Below are 23741 nucleotides of genomic sequence, written 5' to 3'. Positions count from 1 at the left end.
ACACGGGCCTCTCACTGTTGTGGTCTCTCCCGTTGCGGAGCACAGGCTCTGGACACGCAGGCTTAGCGGCCATGGCTCACAGGCCCAGCCGTTCCGCAGCATGTGGGATCTTCCCGGACCAGGGCACGAACCCGTGTCCCCTGCATCAGCAGGCGGACTCTCAACCACTGCGCCACCAGGGAAGCCTCCACACACTTTTTATACTCAGGAGGGGTGCAGTCGTGTTTGTATAGGTAATAATATAAACTGCAGACACATATTTTGCCCTTAAAATAGCATTATTCATTTTGAAGCAGAAATGCTGCATTGTCCTTGGGGCAAGAAAACTGAGAAACAAATACATATGCTATCTGCCACCCATGCTCACAATTATTAAGTCAGGGATAGGCTTTTGTATTTAGAACAAGAGATATAGAATGATTTTTCCTTTTAACTAAGAACCATGAAAAGTGAAATAATCTCTAATATGAGAGTATATACTATTATATTTTCATGAAGATATGGATGTAAAAATCAATTTTACATATTCTAAAATTAGACTAAGAAAAAGAGAGAGACTTCATTTATGTTATCCAATTACTACATATTATATTAACTAGTAAGGCAGAATTATTTTCAGTTTAGGTTTAATTTTATTTTCCCCAGATTAGATGAAAATCACTTGGTGCTGAGACGGAAAATGAAATGAAAGTAAAATATATAAATCTTTGAAATAGTGACTTTTATTTTCATTAATAAGCTCAAACTATTACAACTGCTATTTTATAGCAGAGAATGGTAGTGTTAAAACTGGTCAGTGTTTCTAGTCATGTATATTGATGTATTTAAAGATTTGTTTTGTTCATCACCTTAAAAATTAGTCTAATTTGTTATTTTTATTATAATTTGACATCTAAAATCATCTTTTTTTACATGTGCATTATTTGACAACATTCATTCTATAAGCATTTATTTATTTTTATCATATGTCAGATATTAGAGTAGTACTATGAGTTTAACACCACAATGATTTGATCACTTTTTCTGAATTGCTAGTGAAAACTTTTGGTTTATTGATTTTAATCATCAAACAGTATTTTTTTAGCATCTGGTTACCTTATTACAAATGGACAGCAAATCTATATGGGACGCAAAGATGTTTTCTTCATCTCTGTGAGTTTTTCTTTTTTCAGTCTTACTTACTGGAGTTTAATTTGCCTGTTTTATAGTCCCTTATTCTGTTTCCATTTTCTGGCCCACACCAGTACAAGGACATTTATCTTATTTATTTTTGATAGTGTTGACTGAAAAAAAACGCACAGCCTAAGAATTGAGTATCATGTTTTATTCGGTGGACTTGCTGAGGACTTAAGCCCAGGAGGCAGCCTCTCAGATCTCTCTGAGGGACGGCTCCCAAGAGGAAAGGAAGGAGCTAGGATATACAAGAGTTTTTGCAACAAAAACCGTGTATTCAGAACATCAAAAGATTACTGTTAATTAAAGAAAAAACAGACATCTCAGGTTAATGGATTTAGTACTTTTCTATGTATGGGAAGACACCAGAATCTGAGCTCATTGAAATCATTCTTTGACATGCACCTCAACTATCTAGTTTGCTAGAGAGTAATCCTGTATCTTGTTTTCTCCATTCTGAATTCCCTCAAGGTGCACAGTTGGTGGTGGCCACAGTGGCTGCTGGCTTAATGGCTGTAACACTTTGTTTACTGATACGGCAGATGACATTCTTTGCCCACAGTAGGTATGATTGACACTCAGCATCCATTCCTGTTTATTGTGGTTTCTGTACTGCAGAGGCAAGGATGTTAAAAACTACAATATCTAAACTCCCTTGAAATTGAAATTGTAAATATAAATTGAGTTCCACCAATATAAACATACATGAAATCTGGAGGATATGGTGAAGGTCTTTTCTGGGTGTCTTAGCAGTTTCATCTGGTGGAGAAGGTCATGGACATGTGGGGTTTTATGCCGCAGATTTCACTATTGAATCAAAGACTGTGTGTTAAAAAGCAGGACTGGCAGAAAGACTGCAATTTTGTGTTGAGTCACCAGCTTCAGGGAGAGGTAGCTGGGGAGGAAGTGGTGGCAGCTCTTGGGTACCCAGCTTCCCTCAGCTAGTGCAAGGGGATCTTGAACTCAGTCATTCAATGGTGGCTTTTATGCTTCCTACTTTCCTGCTTACGACTGAGGTGTCATCTCCCAGAGAGTCAGATCTGTGGTTCTAGAAGTGACCCATACAGCCCTTCCTTCTAATAAATTTGGAGTGTCTTATTCTGTTATTAAGGCCCCTTTTGCTTAGAAACCTAGAGTGATTTCTGTTTCCTGAGCTGAACCCCTACTAACTTTTATTCTATCCTATTTTCTTGATTTTGACCAAGACATCCTTACTGTTCCCCTCAGCTTAACTAAACTTTAGACAGACTTCTTCATGACTCCATGGCACACTCTCTCTTTCTTTACAGCATTCACTTTAGAAAACTCGTAATTGTAAATTCTTCTCCATCCCATTGATGTTGGAACTTTCTTGCAGGCTTTGCCAATTTTACAACCCAGGAATGTCTTTCTCAAGGACCTGAAAGTCAGCACTTTGATGGAACCATAGAAGGAGGCAGTGCCCCTCTCTCCCCTCCAGAGAGGGGTGTGTCTAATGTCAATGAGTGACCATTAGCCACACAGATGGCCTGAGCACACTGACCAACACCCCCAGCCCAATATCCACCAGCATTTTTCCACTCGTTCATCCCAACACTTGAAAACCCTTCCACCTACATTTGGTTCAGTGCAGTTGTGTTCCATAGCTCTCCCTTAATTCAATAGTCTTTTTCTTTTATTGTAATACTCTTGAATAAAAATTTCCTTGTCTTTTTACTGGTCTGGTGAACTCTTTTTCTTTCCCTGTTCCTATCTTATGGTTTAGAGTTTGTAATATCCTTCACAGTACTAGAAGGAAGAAGAAAGCTACATTATTATTCTTAATTGTTTAAAATATATTGTGGACTGTTTTATTCAATCAAAAGAATATACAAGCAATGTATAATGTATATTTATTGTATAAGATAATATAATAAACGTTGTGTACCTTCCATCTGCTTCAAGAAATAACATTAGCAATGAGTTTAGCCTTCTCGATATCCCTCTCTGAACACATTAGTATCTCCCGCCTTGCAGAAACAATTCTGAATTTTATATTCAACATCCCTTTAGTGTTCCTTAGCATTTTATTATATGTGTAGGTATCTCTAAGTGATGTTATTAAGTTTGTGTGTATTTGACTTTTATAGGGACAGTTATCAGAATGTAAGTGTTTTTACAGAATTTGCTGTTATGCAAAACAATATGTTTGTAAGATTCAACCATGTGAATGACTGGTTGTGGTGGTTTTTATAAGCCCTCCAAAAATATTTTTCCTGAATCACCTCTTATAGCCTGATGAACAGAGATGCCCACAGGATGTTCACTACATGACAGAACATTACAAAGTCGAGAGTCATGGACTGGTCTTTGGGCAGCTACTTCTAACTTTGATCTGGGTCCTCCAAATCTCTTAAACTTGCCTTTTTATTTTTCTTCTTATAATGTGGTATTGCACAGAAATCACTTCTAAACACCTCAGAATACTTATTTAATTGTTCTCATACAATTTATCAGGGAGAATGGTGAGAATATATTGCTAAGTAGGAACAAGAATAAGACTGAATTTCCCACTAGCCAGAGTTCAGATTAAATGCTGTGGGATAATACATAGACAAATAAAGTTTAAAAAGTTGCTTTAAAGTTCACTTAGGTCATCAAAGAGTAGCGACAGCTGTTTCTGTAGACCTTTCATCCCTATGTGGAATAGTATATTCAGCTTAACATGTTCTTAAACATACTGATTTATTATAAATAGTTGCCCCATAAGAAAGAATCAATGGTTTCACACTGCTTCTAATATGCACCCAGTAAACCACAGCTCGGATATTGTGTGTGTAGCTTAGCAATGTTGGTGCTGGTTTAATGTTAAAATTCTGGAAAATATCAAACAGAAGACAAACATGCTGTGTTTTAGTGTGGAAAATTAGATCTCATGTTTAAGGAGAATTCTTACAGCCAATAGTCAGCTGAACAAAGACATAAGATTTGTATTCTTTAGAACTACAGCTTAAGAAATACTAACTATAAAACACTATGAGTATTACAAGAAAACATTTCACATTGAGGAATCTGTAGTAATTGCTTTCCTTTGAATTTAAGATTCACTTTAAATGGAATTATGGGGTGTGTTTATTCCGTTGTCTTCTACGTTATCTATTCCAAAGGAAATATGTAAAGAAATTTAGATGTGGAATGTAGAATGGCACCAAAGGTACAATCTGAAACTTTATTTTACATATACTTGCTTCCATTTCTACACACTGTATGATTTTAGGGCAAAATATTTGTCTTCTCTTAATTTAATTTTTCCAGTTAAGAAATAGAGATAATAATAATATCTACTTGATAGAATGATTATAAAGAGAATTGAAAAAATTTATATTAAATACCTAGCACTATTTTAACATAGAGTAGGAGTGTATATAAACTATATACATGTATATATGCTAGTCTCCTTACTACTATTATTATTAAGAATTGAATTATTATTAAGCTATTCTCCTTACTATTATTAAGAATTGAATTGAAACTATATATATATGTGTGTATATATATAAGCTATTCTTACAACTATTATTATTATTAACAGTTGAATCTCTGCTTTGTTATTGTGTTTAACAGGAAGTTCAGGACATCCCTGTGAGAAAGAACTTTATGAGTGCCTTTCCAACTTACATGTTCATGGAATGTGCAGAGGAAGTGAACCTGACGAAGGCTTGCCATGTTTATGCACACCTGGACTTGTGGTAAAACTTACTGATGGGTTTTGTTGTGATATATTTTTTCATCGTCTTTGAACGAGAGGAAATACTGGAATGTTGCATGGTGACAAACGGAGGTTGGAGACGTTCCTCTCAGTACCTCTCTCCTTCTCTGGCTGCACTTACTGTGCTTTTCTCACCATTCCCCTTCCTTCTTCCATCCATCACATGCACCCTCAGCCCTTCCTATCAGGAGAAAAGCATTCTGAGAGACTGATCTATACAAAGGTGCAAGTGACCAAATGCATTAAAACATTAAAGGGCAAGGAATTCTTATATTTGAGCAAAACATTTTTCTTTTTAATGCCAGAGAGGAATTACTTAATACCATCAGGGTATTGGCAGAACCTCCATTTTGCTCAAGGACATAGCACTGCTACAGGGCTGAGCTCAGAATATTGTGTGTCTGGGGAGGATGAATCTCCTTCTTTGGCAAATTTGAACAGGTGACTCCATTAGCACTAGAATAGACTTACCTGGTAGAAATATCTCTATTAAAAGACCGCTTTTGACCACAATCCTTTATTAAAGCTGGCCACAGCATATGAATATATCGATAGTAAGGGAACAGCAATTGTCAAGACTGTGTTGCCAGGAATTCTAAATGTATATTTATAAAATGTATATATATATATGTATAACTAAATCACTTTGCCATACACCTGAAACTACCACAACATAATAAATCAACTATACTCCAATATAAAATTTAAAAATAAATTGTTTTTATTTCCCTCATGGTGCAGTGGTTAAGAATCTGCCTGCCAAGGGAGGGGACAAGGGTTCGAGCCCTGGTCCGGGAAGATCCCACATGCTGCGGAGCAACTAAATCCATGCGCCACAATTACTGAGCTTGCGCTCTAGAGCCCGCAAGCCATAACTACTGAGCCCGCATGCTACAACTACTGAAGCCTCCATGCCTAGAGCCCATGCTCTGCAACAAGAGAAGCCACCAGAACGAGTAGCCCACACACTGCAACGAAGAGTAGTCCCCACTCGCTGCAACTAGAGGAAGCCCGCATGCAGCAATGAAGACCCACCACTGCCAAAAGATAAAAAATAAAATAAAATGAAATTTTAAAATAAAACATATATATTTATAAATTTGATTAATAGATGGACCAGTCTTAACCAAGATTAAGGCTAAATAATTAGAGAGGGTATCCAGTCAGGTGCAGTATTAAGGAATCACATGTCAAGGAAATGCGAGGCCTGGCCAGTGCTGAAGAAGGATGCCCAGGTATGAATGGGGCAGAGGACTCCTCAGAGCTGGAGGATCAGAAGCAGGAGTCTCCGGAAGTGGTTAAGGAATTGAACAGAAAAATGGTTGATACCTATCACTGGAACACAAGAATTTGAGAAAGCCTGGGTATAAGTCCAATCTGTCTGAGAGGGACATGGGTAAACTAAAACAGAATCATTGTTTTCCTTTCTCTGAGAATCCTCTAGTCCAGGCTTTGCCTTGGGGAAAGAATTTTCCCTTAGTGACCACAGGAGGATGATCTTTGAGGAAGAATTTCAGGCACTCTGACAACAGAGTGTGGGAGGTATTCAGTGCCAAGAAATTATTTTTGTATCACCTCAGATTACATCAATAATAGCTTCCTCAAGGAGTCAGTAGAAAGAGAAGAAGACTGAACTCTATCCTTTATTTAAGTAAATTCTTCTGCTAATGCAACTGGTATATAGAAATCTAAATAACTAGAAAAGAAATGATCATTTTATAGATTTTTTTGTTGAACAAGAAGAATTTACTACCAAATATCTTTAAAATTCCTTTGAGGTATATGTTGACAATGTAAAAAATATCCTGAAAAACATATAGTTTTATAAAACCAGAAGTCTACTAATTGGAGGGAACTGTTACAGATATAATAAACCTATATTTTACTATGGCAATTAACAAATAAATTTGAAATGGATATTCTTATAGCCACTGTCTCAAGTATTGAAAGCTAAAATAAAACTAAAAACTTACAATCGTAAGATATACTGTGTGGGTAAATCCTATAAAAATATAAGGGGGATTCTATTTTTGTTAATGTGTTTGATATGTTCTAAAATGAACGGATAAAGATAGAGGAAACAATTTAGTGAAAAAGAATTTACAATTTATGTTGTACCTGTCAATGTTATAGCAGTATATAGACATTTTAGATTAAATATGACTTAAAGATATACCCTTGAAAATAGGATGTAAATTATTAATTGGAATTTCAAAAAAAAATGTTTTGCTCAAATATAAGAAAATCAAATATAAGATTTGCAAATATTGTCTCTCATTTAGTAGGCTGCCTTTTTTACTTTGGTAGTTTCCTTCACTGTGCAAGAGCTTTTTAGTTTGATGTAGTCTCATTTGTTTATTTTTGCTTTTGTTTTCCTGGCTTGAGAAGACAGATCCAAAAAAATATTACTAAGACCTATGTCAAAGGGTGTACTGCCTATGTTTTCTAACTAAGAGTTTTATAGTTTCAGATTTTATGCTTAAGTCTTAAATCTATTTTGAGTTTATTTCTGTATATGGTGTGAAAAAGTGGTCCAGTTTGATCTTTTTGTGTAGCTGTTCAGTTTTTCCACCACCATTTATTGAAGAGGTTGTTTTTTCTCCATTGTATATTCTTGCCTCCCTTGTCTTAGATTAATTAACCATGAGTGTGTGGGTTTATTTCTGGGCTCTCCTGTTTCATTGAGCTATATGTCTGTTTCTGTGCCAGTACCATGCTGTTTTGATTACAGTAGCTTTGTTGTATAGTTTAAAATCACAGCACTTGATATTTCCAGCTTCATTCTTCTTTCTCAATATTGCTTTAGCTATTTGGGATCTTTTGTGTTTCCACACGAATTTTTAGAATTATTTGTTCTAGTTCTGTGAAAAATGCCATTGGTATTTTGATAGGGATTGCATTGAATCTGTAGATTGCCTTGGGTAGTATGAACATTTTAGCAATATTAATTCTTCCAATCCATGAACATTGTTAAACTTTATGTGTATTTGTGCTTTCTTCAGTTTCTTTCATCAGTGTCATAGTTATTGGAGCACAAGACTTTTACCTTGTTGGTTAGATTTATACAGAGGTAACTTATTTTTTATTCAATTTTAAAGGGATTGTTTTCATCATTTCTCTTTCTGATAGTTTGTTATCAGTGTATAGAAGTAAAAGAGATTTCTGTATATAAATTTTGTATCCTGCAATTTGCTGAATTTATTTACTAGTTCTAATAGTCTTTTGATTGTGTCTTTAGAATTTGCTATATATGTATCATGTCATCTGCAAACAGTGACAATTTTACTTCTTCCTCTCCAATCTACACTTATTTCCTTTTCTTGTCTGATTGCTGTACTTAGGGTTTCCAACACTGTTGAATAAAAATGGTGAGAGTGGGCATCCTTGTTGTGCTCCTGATCTTAGAGGCAATGCTTTCAGCTTTTCAACATTAAGTATGATGTTGGCTGGGTATTTCTTATATGTGGGCTTTATTATGTTGAGATTTGTTCCCTCTATACAGTTTGTTGTGGATTTTTTGTCATAAATGGATGTTGAATTTCATTGGAATCTTTTTCAGTATCTATTCTGATCATTGTATAATTTTTATTCTTCTATTAGTTAATGTGATATATCACATTGATTGATTTGTGGATATTAAACCATTCTTGCATCCCTGGGATAAATCCACTTGATTGTACTGTAGGATCATTTTAATGTATTGTTAAATTCATTTTGCTAATATTTTCTTGAAGACTTTTACATCTGCATTCTTTAGTGATATTGGCCTATAATTTTATTTATTTCTTTCTTTGTCTGGTTTTGGTATCAGGGTGATGCTGGCCTCACAGAATGAGTTTGGAAGAGTTCTTTCCTCTTCAGTTTGTTTGTGTAGTTTGAGAAAGATAGGCATTAACTCTTCTCTGAATGTTTGGTAGACTTGTTTTTTGGGAGTTTTTTGTTCTGTTTTGTTTAAATTTCTGACTCAATTTCATTACTAAGAATTAGTCTGTTTGTACTTTCTATTTCTTCCTAATTCAGTCTTGGGGGATTATACTCTTTTAGGCATTTGCCTTTTTCTTCTAGGTTGTCCATTTTATAGGCATATAATTGTTTGTAACAACCTCTCATGTGGTGTTGGTTGTAACTTCTCCTCTCTAATTTCACTTATTTAAGCCCTCTATTTTTATTGATAAGCCTGGATAAAAGGTTATCAATTTCATTTATTTTTTCAAAGAAGCAGCTCTTAGTTTCAATGATCTTTTCTGCTCTTTTTTTAGACTCATTTATTTCTGTTCTGATCTTAATCATTTCTTTCCTTCTGCTAACTTTGGGTTTCTTTGTTTTTCTTTTTTTAGTCCCTTTAGGTGTAAGATTATGTTGTTTTCTTTATTTTTCTTGTTTCCTGATGTAGGCTTGTATTGCTATGAACTCCCCTCTTAGAACTCCTTTTGCTCTGTCCCATAGATTTTGGATCCTGTGTTTTTGTTTTCATTTCATTTCTACAGGTATTTTTTTTTTATTTCCTCTTTGATTTCTTCAGTGATCCATTGGTTTTAAACTCCAAGTGTTTGTGGTTTTTGCAGTTTTTTTTTTTTTTCTTATAGGTAATTCTATTCTCGTGGTATTGTGTTCAGAAAAGATGCTTGGTATGATTTTAAACTTTTTAAGTTTTCTGAGACTTGTTTTGTGGCTTAGCATGTGATCTATCCTAGAAAATATCCCATGTGCACTTGAATATGTATAGTCTGCTGCTTTTGGTTGAACTATTCTATAGATAGCTATTAAGTCTATTTGATCTGATGTATCATTTGAGGCCAATGTTTTCCTACTGATTTTCTGGCTGGATGATATGTCAATTTATGTAAATGGGGTGTTAAAGTCCCCTACTATTATTGTGTAACTGTTAATTCATTTCTTTATATTTATTAATATTTGCTTTATGTATTTAGGTGCTCCTGCTTTGAGTGCACATAGATTTAGAATTGTTATATCTTCTATTTTATTATTATGTAATGTCATTCTTTTTCTCATCTTACAGTCTTTGTTTTAAAATCCATTTTGTCTGATATAAATGTTGTTACCTCAGTTTTCTTTTGATTTCCATTTATGGGGAATACCTTTTCCCATCCCCTCACTTTCAGTCTGTGTGTGTCTTTAGATCAGAAGTGAATCTCTTGCAGGCAGCATATATATGGGTCTTGGTATTGTATCCAATCAGCCATTCTGTATTTGATTGGAGCATTTAATTCATTTATATTTAAAATAATTATTAAAAAGTATGTACTTATTGCCATTTTGTTCTTTTTCTTTTATTTCCCTTTCTTCCTTTGCTCTCTTCCCTTATGATTTGATGACTATCTTTAGTGTCATGTTTGGGTACCTTTCTCTTCTTTATGTGTATATCTATTATAGATTTTTGGATTCTGGTTACCATGATTTTTATATATTACAACATAAATAATAATTTTTAATTGATGATCTCTTATTTTCCAACATTTTTTAACACCCTGCATCTTTACTCCCTCCCCTCACATTTAATGTTTTTAATATCATATTTTACATCCTTCTTGTTTTGTGTATTTCTTAACTACTTATTGAGGATATAGATTGCTTCATTGCTTTTGCCTTTTAACTTTCCTAGTAGCTTTATAAGTGTTGCTCTACTATTGTTATTGTATATTTGCATTTACCTGTGAGATTTTTCATTTTGTAATTTTCATATTTACAGTCATCGCCTTTTCTTTTTCACTTAGAGAAGTCTGTTTCACATTTCTTGTAGAGCCAGTTTAGTGGTGCTCAACTCTTTTAGGTTTTGCTTGTCTGTAAAACTCTTTATCTTTCCTTCAAAGCTGAATGATACACTTGTTGGGTAGAGTTGGTTGGAAGTTGTAGCCTTTAATCACTTTAAAAATATAATTTCTCTTCCTTATGGCCTAGAAAGTTTCTGCTGAGAAATCAACTTATAGTCTCATGGGAGTTTGTATGAAACTAGTTGCCTTTCTTTTGCTACTTTTAAGATTCTTTCATTACCTTTCATTTATGTAATTTTAATTAGAACATGTCTTGGTATGAACCTCTTTGGAGTTATCTTGTTTGGGACTCTCTGTGCTTCTTGGACCTGAATGTTTGCTTCCTTTCCCAGGTGAGGGAAGTTTTCAGCTATTATTTGTTCAAATAAGTTCTCTGCCCCTATTTCTCTCTCTATTTTTTTTTTTCTGGGACTTCTATAATGTAATTGTTAGCATGCCTGGTGGTGTCCCATAGGTCTCTTAAACTATCCTCATTTATTTTAATTATTTTTTCTTTTTTTCTGTTCAGTTTGGGTGATTTTCACTACTCTGTCTTTCAATGACTGATCTGTTTTTCTTATCTACTCTTGTTTCCTCCTAGTGTAGGTTTTATTTTATTTTCCAGCTGTGTTTGGTTCTTCTATATATTTTCTACTCTTTGTTGAACTTCTCACTGTGTTCATCTTTTCTTCTCCCAAGTTCATTGGGCATCTTGATTATCATAACCTTGAACCCTTTACTGGGCAGATTGTTTATTCTACTTCATTTAGTTCTTTTTATAAGGTTTTGTGTTATTTATTTTTTTGGAACATATTTCTCTCTCTCCTTATTTTACCTAATTCTTTGTGTTTATTTCTATGTATTAGGTATTTTGGTTATGTTTACCAATCTTGGAGAAATGATCTTATGTCGGAGTCATCCTATGAGGCCCAACAACATGCTTCCCTCTGGTTGCTAGAGTCACATGCTCTAAGGCTGCCCCCTGTGTGGGCTGTGTATCCCCTTCTATTGTGGTGGGCCAAGAACTTGGGGCTTGTTGATAGATGGGGCTAGATTCCAACCCAGATGGCTGTGAGACTCTGCCTCATTTCATGTTTGCAGGCCACTGGAGGATAGGGCCAGGTCTCTACACAGCTGGCTGTGTGGATCCAGGGCTGCAGGTCTGGTGCTAGCCCTTTTTTGGGTGGGGCTGTGTCCTCATCTAGCTGGCTGTCTGAACTGGTGGGGGGAGGGCTTGACACGTGGCTGGTGCAGGTCACTCATTGGTGGGGCCATGCCCCTGCATGGCTGGCTGTGTGGACCAAAGGGTCAGAGGGACACAGGGCTGGTGCTGGTCCACTGGTGGGGAGGTATGCCCTTGACACAGCGTAGTGGGAGGATTCCAAAATGTTGCCTGCTAGAGCTTGTGTCCACATGATAGAATGACTTTCAAAAATGGCTGCTAACAGCACCTCCATCTCCTGTGGGTGTCTCAGTTTGCCTCCGGCCTCTCTGGGAGACTCTACAAGATCAGTAAGTGGGTCTAACTCAGGCTTCTCAAACTATAGTCTCCATGCTGGGACTCAGAGTGTGTGAGATTTTGTGCATACACTTGAAGAGGAAAATCTCTGCTCCCTCAGCCCTCTGGGTCTCCCATATGCAAGACCTGCTGGTTTTCAAAGCCAGACTCTCTAAGGGCTCATACCCCAAGTGCAGGATGTCTGGGCGGGGGAACCCAATATGTGGTTTTATCTCTTGCTTTTTGGGGCAAACCTCTGCAGTTGTGATATTCCTCCTGTGTGTGGGTCACTGAGCAGGTGGGTCTGGGTCTTGACCATACTGCATCTCCACCCCTCCTACTTTTCTCCTTTTGGCTCCTTCTTTATGTTTTTAATTGTGGAAAACCTTTTCTGCTAGTCTTCATATAGTTTCCATGGTTAGTTTCTCTGTATTTGTAATTTTGAGGTGTCTGTGGGAGGAGTTCAAGTTCTTCCTTCTCTGCCATCTTGGCCACACCTTTGACAAAACTGTTTTAGAAACAGTTATGGCAAATGTGTAAGACTATTGTACAATTGCTTTTTAGATTTTTTTCTTCCTTCTCCAACTAATCCTGAGAGTAAATGGGACATAAATAAATAAGACTCATAATCATGGCAAAAAGTCAAACTTCATTGGTATCTTAAAGAATGTCATTCACAGAATAATATAGAATTTCAGAGAGGCTTAAGGAATAAAGTAGTTAGTAGGATTGGAGGATAGGTAAATTGAATCCATTAGGAGTAAGGATTAAGTGCTCATATAGAGCTTAGGTGAACATGGAAGCAGTGGGCATAGGGAAGAATTGACAACTCACAGAAGGGGAGAATAGATGGGAAGAGACTAAATCTTGCATCAGTTATCACATTCTAGTATAATATTTGCTTGTTTCCTTATTTATCTGTCCACACTGACAGATTTCAAGCTCTTGAAGAGCAGGGATAATTGTAGCATCTTTGAGAGAACAAAATATAATACATATGTTTTAAATTTCATTATCATTGTTGAGGGTTTTTTTTTTTTTTTTTGGAGTTCTTATCATATTAATCATAATAGTGTTAAGTTCCTAGTCTGAACATTACAAAGTCTCTGCCATATCTGAGTCTGATTTTGGTACTTTCTTTGTCTCTTCAAACTGTGTTGTCTTTTAGCATGCCTTGTAGTTTTATAGTTATAACCACACATGGAGTGCTGGATAAAAATAACTGAGATAAAGAGGTGTTTAGTAAGAGACTTTATTTTTGTCTAACTAGGAGTCAGGCCATGTTTACTGTTTTCTCTGGCTATGGGTGCCAGAGGCTAAAATCTGCTGATTTCCTTGTTTTCTCTCCTCTGTAATCACTGGGCTTCCTTAGAGACTTCTTCTTAAATAAATCTGATCTGTGCAGTTCTTTCCATTGTAGTCCCTGTTACTGTAAGGGAGCCCTATTGATGTGGGTGAAGTGGGAGAGTAGGGTCTCAGTCCCTTTGGGAGCCTGTGCCTCAACTCTGGGCTGTGAGCTTTACATGTGCTTCTCAACCTCCCCTTCTTAGGTGTGACAAGAAAGCTTCAAGAGTCTGGAGATGGGAATATTGATTAACCATTCTGGCAAAAGTTTCCTTTGGAGTCAGGCCTTGTTAAGGAGAACAGAATGCCCTGGAAGTACTTCAGAACAGCTATTCTTCCCCCGCTGTTGGAAGCACAAAGGGATTTTTCTCATGTATTTACGATGAAAACCTGGTGGAACTCCTGGAGATAAAATTTAATGAAAGTACAGGGGATTCCCTAAGATCTCCCCCACTGCCCCGGAGTGTTTAACTCTCAAGCTTGTACACAGTAGGCCTCCAACACTTTGTCAATTACGGTTTTTCCGACTGTGGCACTGGCTCCAGCAATGGTTTCTGCTCTGCTATGATTCTCTGTTTCTGCCTTACTGTCTGTCCAGTTCTGGGGGGAGGAGTTTGCCCTGTGACCTCAGTTGTACCACAAATCAAAGAAAAGTTGTTGTTTTTGTTTTATCCAGCTTTTTATGATTATGAAGAAGGGAGTGATAACTTCTAAGCTTCTTACACACTGGACCAGAAACGAGAAGTCTTGTGATTGTTTTAAGAATAAAATAACCTATGAATATATTTAATAAGGAAATAGATGAATTTTCCTTCATTCATGAAATTCAATGTGTCTTTTAAAAAACTGATTTCCTATTCTAATTAGGCTTCTCAGGTATCTCACCTAGAATGATTATTCTATTTCCCAGAGTTGCTTGAGGTCTTCATGGAATTGCTTAAAAGATACCAAATTAGCTGGCAATCAGATTCTCCACTAACATGTAGAAATTTTTTAAAAAATTATAAATTATCTTGTACACAGAAGTATAACAGCTGATATAATAGCACACATAATCTGTTAAAATATATCAAATTATTGGGAATATGCAAGCATTGAATTTCTGATTATAACTTGAAATAGCAAAACTCAACACAAATCATCAAGCCTCTTACTGAAATAATTTGTAGCAATTCTCTTCACATTAAGTCTATTTATGTTAACTTCAACTTCCCTCCAAAATCATCATTCTTCAAACAGATCTTTGGAAAGATGCTACATGTTTTCTATATTTCTTCTGTTTAAGCTATTTTTAAAACTCTCACTAATTACTTTGTCATATAAAAATGTTAACTCAGCTGCATGTTTATGAGATTAGGAAAATTAATATCGCTACATTTAATATTAATATTCCTACAATGATTCTTTGATAATGAAGAGTAACTTAAGGAGTGAATATCATCTGCTATTTTTTCTCTATTTCTGAGAATTAATATTTGGTGCATAATATTAAAGACCTAAACTCTCAGATTTTCTTAATGTTTTGAGCTGTGACAATCTCTGACAAGCTGATAATTTTTGCGGATTATTCTTTCTAGCAGATCTGATTGTGAAAGTGAATCAAATCACTAAAGTACTTACATTATTCTGAAATTCAAATGCTCTGTAAAAGAATTTAAGTGACAGACACAATTTATGGAGTGTCCTAGACTTGCTTGCTAAAAAATTCAAGACAAATGATCTCCTTCTTTTCCATTTGATCAGCATTGCTCTTTTCTTCCTCAGTAAATGAATTTCTACCAAACAAGATAGATCCATACATTAACTGGTGACTGTGATTGGGTCATGCTTATTATATTTTACAGAATTATAGTAGTCAATAAAAGTGTTAACTTCATTCTTTAAATTAAAACACAGATCTTTATGTAGTGTAGAAGCTGGATTCTATTAAAAATGGAAAAAAAGGAAAAAACACTTTCTGAATGAGAAAGTATGCTCTGAATTCTACAGCAATACAGTCTATTTGCAATACCTGGTTTTTAAATGTCATCTTCAAAAGAGACCTAAGAACAAGGCACAGGATAGCAAGACAGACCATTGGGTTTCATGTTTGTTTATGGTTCTGGTGTTTATTTCATCATGATATAAAATGATCAATGTTGTTAATAAATATTCACAAGTATTTGCTGTGTTCAAGATGCCGTGACTCATCCTATTAAATAATTAAAGTTTATCGTCTCTATGTAAAAAGTACATAAGCAAAGGCATAATTCTTAGATAAACTTAATAATTCCTTTTTTAAAGAAGGATGTTTTATTGCTTTTAACATTTATCCATATTTGAGATCAGGTTATTGATATTTTAGATCAAACACATCCCTTGGACACTCACCATAGCAAAGTACTTGTAAATCATATGAAGAAAAACATGAACACCTACTGTTCTTACATTCAAATGAAGGAAAAGGGGGCAGGTCCATAAGCAAACGAATGCACAGAAAAACAGCAACAATGCTCCCTTTAAGGCAAAATTTGATGCTTTGCTTTAAGATATTTTGAGCATATTTTGTGTGCAGAGCACTATGCTAGACCCTCAAAATAATGTAAAACTTCATTAGTTTCAATTTCTCACTAAAGAGAGCTTCAGCTGAGTGGAGTAGACAGGTGCATATGGGATAATAAGAAAGACAGCAATGGGTTTATGCAGGAAACTGCTTGCCAAGGGAAATGAAGACATTATCAGGGACACTGTTTGTGGTTCTAATATTAAAAGTAATAAGGCAATTGTCAAATCTGAGTAAAGTACTCATTAGAGGAGCTTTCTCAAGGGACGAAGATTAAGGTTTCCCTGCAAGGGTTAGAAAGGAATCTCTAAAAGTGCCAAGACTTCCTCTGCTTACCTAGGTTGGAAGCCCACCCAGAGGGATTGCTCAGTACTGCTAATGAAAACGCTGTGTGCAGTAGTTAGAACAAAGGCTCATCTGCTTTTCAGGACCAGTTTCACCACAAGCATCTCATCCTTGTTTGAATGTATTCTAAGCATTCTAACCAACACAGTAACAATCTTTTGTAATCCAAGGGTTGTGATGATATTGGAGAAGGAAGAAAGGTACAAATTTAAATGAAACTTAACAACCAAAGAGGAAGTTCTCTGTATAATGTAAATATAGTTTATAATGAGCAAATATAGTTTAATATTTTCATAAATACACTATTGAAAATAAGAATTTTTCTTGCATTTTATATAACAGATCTGTGGCACAGTTATGATGTACAACCCAAATGTCTTAGAACAGTGGTTTTTATTGGTAAATGAAGTGTAGTAAAATTGTGACTACCCCCTAGAGCTATTTAGATATCATGGGTAATAATTACCCTCCTCTCATCTTTATGCATCTATTTCTTGTATAAACAGGGCTAGTAGATTAATGTTCATATTTGACAGAAACTTAGAATATTCTTGGTGTTATATGTTACCTCAAAGGAGAATGGGCTTATCATTTTAGACCTCAGTTAGATAGAAAGTTCTGTGAGCCTCAGTTTCCAAATCTATAGCATGAAGGTATAGATGATGAGTTGACTGCAGAATCATACCTAAGATAACATTGTTAGTACATTGGAAAGTTGGGAACAGAATGTTAAACGCTCACACTTATAGGTTGGTGATTTTTTCTCTATGACTTACCTTTTATTTATTTATTATTAAGATAAATATCTCTATGTCATATTGGTAGGGGTAGGGGCAGAAGATATTATTGAATCACTTTCCAAAATAAAAACATAGGCTGGATTCCAAAACCCACTCCATAGCCTCCTCTACCATTGACATCCCCCACTACAGGGGTACATTTGTTACAAATGATGAACAACATTATCACCCAAGGTCCATAGTTTACATTAGGGTTCACTCTCAGTGTTTGCATTCTATGGGTTTTGACAAATAAATAATGACATGCATCTACCATTACACTATCATACAGAGTATTTTCACTGCCCTAAAAATCCTCTGTGGTCCTCCTGTTTATCCTTCCCTCCCCTCTAACTCCTGGCAATCACTGATCTTTTTACTGTCTCTTTAATTTTGCTTTTTCCAGAATGTCACACAGTTGGAATCATGCTAAGTCTTTTCAGACTGGCTTCTTTCACTTAACAATATGAATTTGTTTATTCCATGTCTTTTTATGGCTTGATAGCTTATTTCTTTTTAGTGCTGAATATTCCATAGCCTGGATGTACCGCACTTTATCCATTCACCTGCTGAAGAACATCTTGGTTTCTTGCAAGTTTTAACAATTATGAATAAACCTGTTACAAACATCTGTATGCAGGTTTTAGTTCATTCATAACTTTTCAGTTAATTTGTATAAACCCCAGGGAATGGGCAGTTGCAGGATCTTATGGTAAAATTTATTAAGTTACCTAAGAAACTGCCAAACTGGATTTCAAAGTGCAGTACCGTTTTGAATTTTCATAAGCAATTAGGCAGCATTTTATAATTTGTTTTCATATCAGTTGCCAGACTGTAATCCAGCAGATCCATCATTCGCGTGGCCATATGTTTAGTGTGTGATCACACTCTCCCCCTTCCCCTTCTCTTCCCTCTTCTCTTCTTTACTCTGCTTCTCTCCCTTCCAATAAGCTCCACGCAAACAAGAAACATGTGCAACTAGTTTTCTTCTATTCTCCAAGTTGATGCCACATAATAGATTCTGAATAAGCCTTTGTGTATCAAATGAACAATAACATGGATGAGACTATAAATGTTTTGGGTTTAATTAATCATACTATAAATTTGCAATCCAGAGGCTATTGGGTGCAATGCCATACAACATTAAATATATCACAAATTCCTTTCTGCCATAATGGTTAAGTGATTTAAAATATCATTCGAGCCATAAGCTACCATGAGAAGTAGTTATTATTTGTGAAACATTAACTATTTGGCAGGCTAAATGTTTTAGATGCATACCTCATTTAATGTTTAAAACAAACTCGTGACATAAGAATCATTATTCTCCTTATCATGCAGATGAGGAAACAGATTCAGAGTTTGAAACACTTATCCAGAGCTGGAAATTGTTAGAATTACATTTTTCCATTAAATCCAAATCTTATACTCATAAACACTAGGTCAGAAAGATTTTATTCTACATTCAGCTCGAGTTCTGGATCTTTTCATTCTGAGCTATGCTCAAATTTCTCTTGTTAAAAACAGTCCACACTATAAAGGACTTAACTCATATCATTACTACAAAAATTTTCTTATGTTTTTGCACCAAAATTTCTTATTTCACATGGTTCTTATGTTTTAACAAATAGAACTGTGCATTTTACATCTGCCAGTTGATTCTATAAGTAATTAAATGCAGGCTAGGCAGCAGGAGGAAATATGATAACCCACATCTACTGCATTTCTTTGATGATAAAAACCAATCTCTCTGCTTCTCTGCTCTTTCTGGCATTGCCACTGAGAAACAGCAGGATTTTCGTGCTTCCCTTGTGTCCTGGGAGTCTTTTTTTATTCATACTCAATACACCTGGTTTAGCATTTTCCTCTTATTTAAAAATAAATGAAATTAAGAAAAAAGTGCCTCTACAGGGAAGAATAAGACCTGTTGATCCTCTTCCTCCATGTGGTACTGTGGTTCAGCTCATCATATTTTGTTTGTAGCATTTGTTTTATTTTAGGTGTTAGATGCTATCCTTGTAACATAGTGCTTGATTTGTTTTGTCTTACTTTGTGTAACTGTTTTCATGTCATTAGCACTTGCATTTCCTAAGTAAAGGGAGGATTGTATACACAGGCTCAGAACTTGAAGCTCAGCTTCAAAACATTCTACCTGTAAGCTTAACTCATTGAAGAGAGAAAGATAACATGTCTTGCCAAAGTATGTTATAGAAAATAGGCTTGGTAGTGTTCAGAAGGCATCCTGTTTAATGTTTTAAAATGAAGATTTCACCTTTATGTTCTAAAGGTAAAGAAAAGTGTAAAATTATCAGTGTTTTGATAAATCGTTGATGTGTGTCATGCACACAACTGTGATTGTTTTGGTTGGTGTAGAAAAGCATCCCAATGAAAGAAAAAGATAAATAAATGATATTTATCAGCTAACATGTTTTGATAGAGTTACATATATACGATGCTATAGATGTCAAAATAAAGATATGACTGAGATATGTGGACGCTGTCCCACAGAGAACAGGTAAGGAAGGTTGCAAGTTATTTATAAGCAATGTACATGGAAGGGTGTGAAGGTGTATTATTTAAAAACAAAAGTTATGGGCTTCCCTGGTGGCGCAGTGGTTGAGAGTCCACCTGCCAATGCAGGGGACACGGGTTCGTGCCCTGGTCTGGGAAGATCCCACACGCCGCAGAGAGGCTGGACCCGTGAGCCATGGCCACTGAGCCTGCGCGTCCAGAGCCTGTGCTCCGCAACGGGAGAGACCACAACAGTGAGAGGCTCACGTACAGCAAAAAAAAAAAAAAAAAAAAAAAAAAAGTTAGTACACATATTTTAGTACTTCTTTAGGACTTGATTTACAGAATTACTTGAGATGTGATTTAAGGAAATCAAACAAGAAGAGATAAAACATGAATAGAAACAAGTATAACACAAATTAGAAAGAGATGAGTGGCCTAAGGTGTAAACAATTAGAGGATTGTAGGGATTCAGAGAATGAAAATATTATTTCTATTGCAGGAATTAGTAAATGAATCATGAAATGAGTGTCTTTCCTCATGAACAATAATTGAACACTCTGTGACTGAGGAAAGATACCCGAAATTGCATAGGCATATGGTGGTAAGGAAATTTTCTACTTGCCAGCTCTCAAATGACCATTGGAGAATCCTGGTTGTTCATACTGGTGAGTCTATAGTATCTGCTAGTTTCATCTATTCTTCCTGAAATAGTAGGTTAGTCCAGGGCATTTGACTTCTGAGATATTTTAGTGGCTCTTATCTTGTACATACTCAGGGCTCTGAATCAGATATCAGGTCGTAGGACTGGTGATTCATAGACAGTGGCCTCAGAGAAATCTTGAATATGCTTGATTTCAATGTGGGGAGGGGGGATTTGGAGCCACAATTTAGAGGAGGCTATTGGCATTAGGAACCCAGAGATTTCATTGTATCAATCACACTGATAATTTGCACCTATAATAATTATGATAGTTATTAAATGATTCTGATATGATGGCTGATAGAGTAGATTTTCAATATTGCTGTGTTGAATTGTATCAAATCAAGTACAAATTATTTAAATTTAAATTGAATACAATGGTATTTCCAACGTGAGCTCTGCCACAAACAAGCCTATAACTTTAAAATTCAAACTACTTCAGCTTACTCAGCCCAATAAGTATAGTTAACTAGCACCTCTTTGATTAGGATCACAGAGATGAAAATTAATTGCATATAACTGAATTCATCCATTGTGGAAAGTTAATAAAATACCATTCGCTTAAAATTTGAAGATACCCCATTTATGTGCATCTTCTATCAAAATATAATAATTGTTATATGGATTGTTTTATTTCTAAAAATTGATCTGGACTTTTAGGGTTTTATTTATGTAAAAACAGTAGAAAAGTATTCAGAGCAAATTTATTACAAAGGCAGTTTTAATCCAATCTTTCTATAACTCCAAAAAAAATTTTTTTAAATATGCTTCTTATGTACACAGGCACATTTACCAGTACAGAAAAAGGGGGAAAATGTTTAAATATCTTCATTATAAATGTATTAGAAATATATTATTTATGTATCTGCTCTGAGTAATTTGTATGTATAATTAACTTTCAAATGTGTATCTTATTTCTCAAATTGTTCTTTCATTAATTAAAATGTGGTTCTCAAATTAAGACCCATTGTACTCCACAGGCTTTTTTGTCACCTGTGAATTTCAATGAAAACTAAGTAATATGAAGATCTTTTCTTAAGACTCCAGTTCAGCATTTCTAATCAATTTGAGTTGACTAGATCAAAGGCTCTTGGTCTCCAACTCATTAGAAACATTACCCTCTTCTTTCAACCCAATGTGAAGCAGTCTCACTTAGCCCAAGACCACACTCTCTCCAAGAGCATCCTTTACTAACCTATATCTCACACACAGAGCCAGACACTTAAGGACTATTTTGGTTCTTAAAAAGCTATATACTACTGGGAGTTCAAAATATGTCAAACGATAATCACAATATGATAGGTAATAGACACAGTTAAGGTCTGCATAATATTTCATGAAAGCACAGTAGTGATGTACAGTGGACTCTTGAACAACATGTGTTTAAAATACACGCATGGATCCACTTACACACGAAGGTTTTTGTTTTTGTTTTTTTCCAATAGTAAATTCTACAGCACTACATGCTCTGCAGTTGGTTGGATCAGAGGATGCAGAAACTCTGATACAGAGAAACCAATAAGTTATAAGCAGATTTTTGGTTGTGTGGAGGGTCAGTACCTCTAACCCCCATGTTGTTCAAGGGTCAACTGTATTTTTTAAAAACTGGAGGAACACAGAAGAGAATACTGAGAGAATACTTATACTGAACTGAACCAAAAAAGTTGGGTACCTAGATTACCTGGGTTCAAGGTGGGAATATGTGGCAGAAGTGGGATTCAGAAAGGAAAACAACATATGTGAAATAAGAATTAGCCTAGCATATGTGAAAAAATGGTAAGAAATGATAATAAGTTTTGAGAAATGGCCAGTGGCTTTGTGTGCTATGCTAAATCATTTTTGTTTTTGCCTAGGAAGAGTGGTAAACCACTGATGATTTTCTATGCTGAGGAATGACCTGGTCAGATTTTATTTTAAAAGATAACCCTGGCACACATTCCACCAGCACAAGAGACAATGGGACTGTCCTTCCATCAGCTGTATCCCCGTCTAGGACTTGCTAAGCACCCATAAAACTCACTCAGGGCTCTATTTTTATCAGTACCCAAAGCCCAGGAATTACCTCATACAATTTAAGTGTGGTGTAGGGGAGGTTGCTAAGTGACTTTGATCTTATTTAACTTCCCAGTTCTTAAAATCAAAGAATTTATCCATTCTTCCTAGCACATCTTTGTTTAGTAGTTGAGTATTCCTTAACAAGAGACCCTGGAAACAGGAGAAACTGTTTTTCTCAAGTGTATAAGACACAAAGGGAAAGTAGAATAGTACCAGCTGTACATTTTCACCTGTCGCCTCTGGTCTCAAGAGAGACTATTCACATGATTTGGGTCCTTATTTCTCAGAGGAAACTTAACCTCCCTTGTAAGTCAAGACTGGCATCTATTGGACTCTCATATTTGGTTGCTTGCATTTCTTGTGACATATGGCATGTGAAGGGTCATTTGTGTTTCAAACATCAATTACGTAATGTGTGGGTGGAAATATACTGATATTTTGCAAAGTCAACTATTTAATGTATAGAGACAATTTTTAAGTATTGTTTATATATTCATTCAAGGAACCCTCATTGGCTAACGGCCAACCAACAGTGTGCTGAGTAGGGCTCAGAATGGAACATACGTAGGCGTCTACCTAGTGGTGCTTGTAGCATACCAGAAAAGACACAGCAATCAAGGTAATTGACAAATGAAAATAAAATTCAAACTGTACTTAGTGTTCTGAAAGAAAAGCAAACGTTGCAGTGAGAGAAAAATAATGCAGGTGACAGAGAAGTTCTTTCTAAGGGGGGGTACACTTCAGACCTGAGCATGAGAAGAAATCATCCAAGGGAAGAGTGAGAGTTGGACGTGCTGTCATGGGTATGGACACATGCACGGGTCATAAGGAGGAAAAGGCTTTGCCCCACATGCAGTGGTGAAAACAGACACTGTGAGTTGAGCGCAGTAGGTCCGGTGGGAACAAAGGAGAAGATAGGTCAGCAGAAACAGGCAGAGCCAGATTACGTAGTGAGTCAAAAAGAATGGAAAATTATTTGGATTTTCTTCAAATATATAGTGGAAATACATTTAAAATTTTTTAACAGGAGAGTGATGTGATCTTATTCAGATTATTAAAATATCCTTCCTATTCTGTGAAGAGGGTCTAGAAGGAGGTTAGAAGTATGAGTGAAGCTAGGCCATTGCAATTATTGCATGAATTATTTCATAGGCTTGACCTATGGTTGTGGCAAAGCAAACTGAGAGAAAAAAACTATATTTAAAATATACTATAGAAGAATTAGCAAAACGTGGCATTAAGTAGACATGTTAGATAGAAACCAGATATACCTTGAGCAATCGAGTGAAGGTG

The 23741-nt window shown here is 35.7% G+C and overlaps 1 protein-coding gene across 1 annotated transcript in view; it reads left to right on the top strand.

Moving 5' to 3' along the window:
* Positions 1-23741, top strand: part of EYS (eyes shut homolog) — a 1661361-nt gene that overhangs the window by 775165 nt on the left and 862455 nt on the right. Inside the window, exon 22 of the mRNA XM_060283543.1 lies at positions 4756-4880. Coding sequence (XP_060139526.1) covers positions 4756-4880 — 125 coding nt within the window. The remainder of the gene's footprint in view (positions 1-4755; positions 4881-23741) is intronic.

This window comes from Globicephala melas, chromosome 14 (genome assembly GCF_963455315.2).
Source record: "Globicephala melas chromosome 14, mGloMel1.2, whole genome shotgun sequence".
NCBI classification, from domain to species: Eukaryota; Metazoa; Chordata; class Mammalia; order Artiodactyla; family Delphinidae; genus Globicephala; species Globicephala melas.
This window is presented reverse-complemented; position numbering and strand designations above follow the sequence as displayed.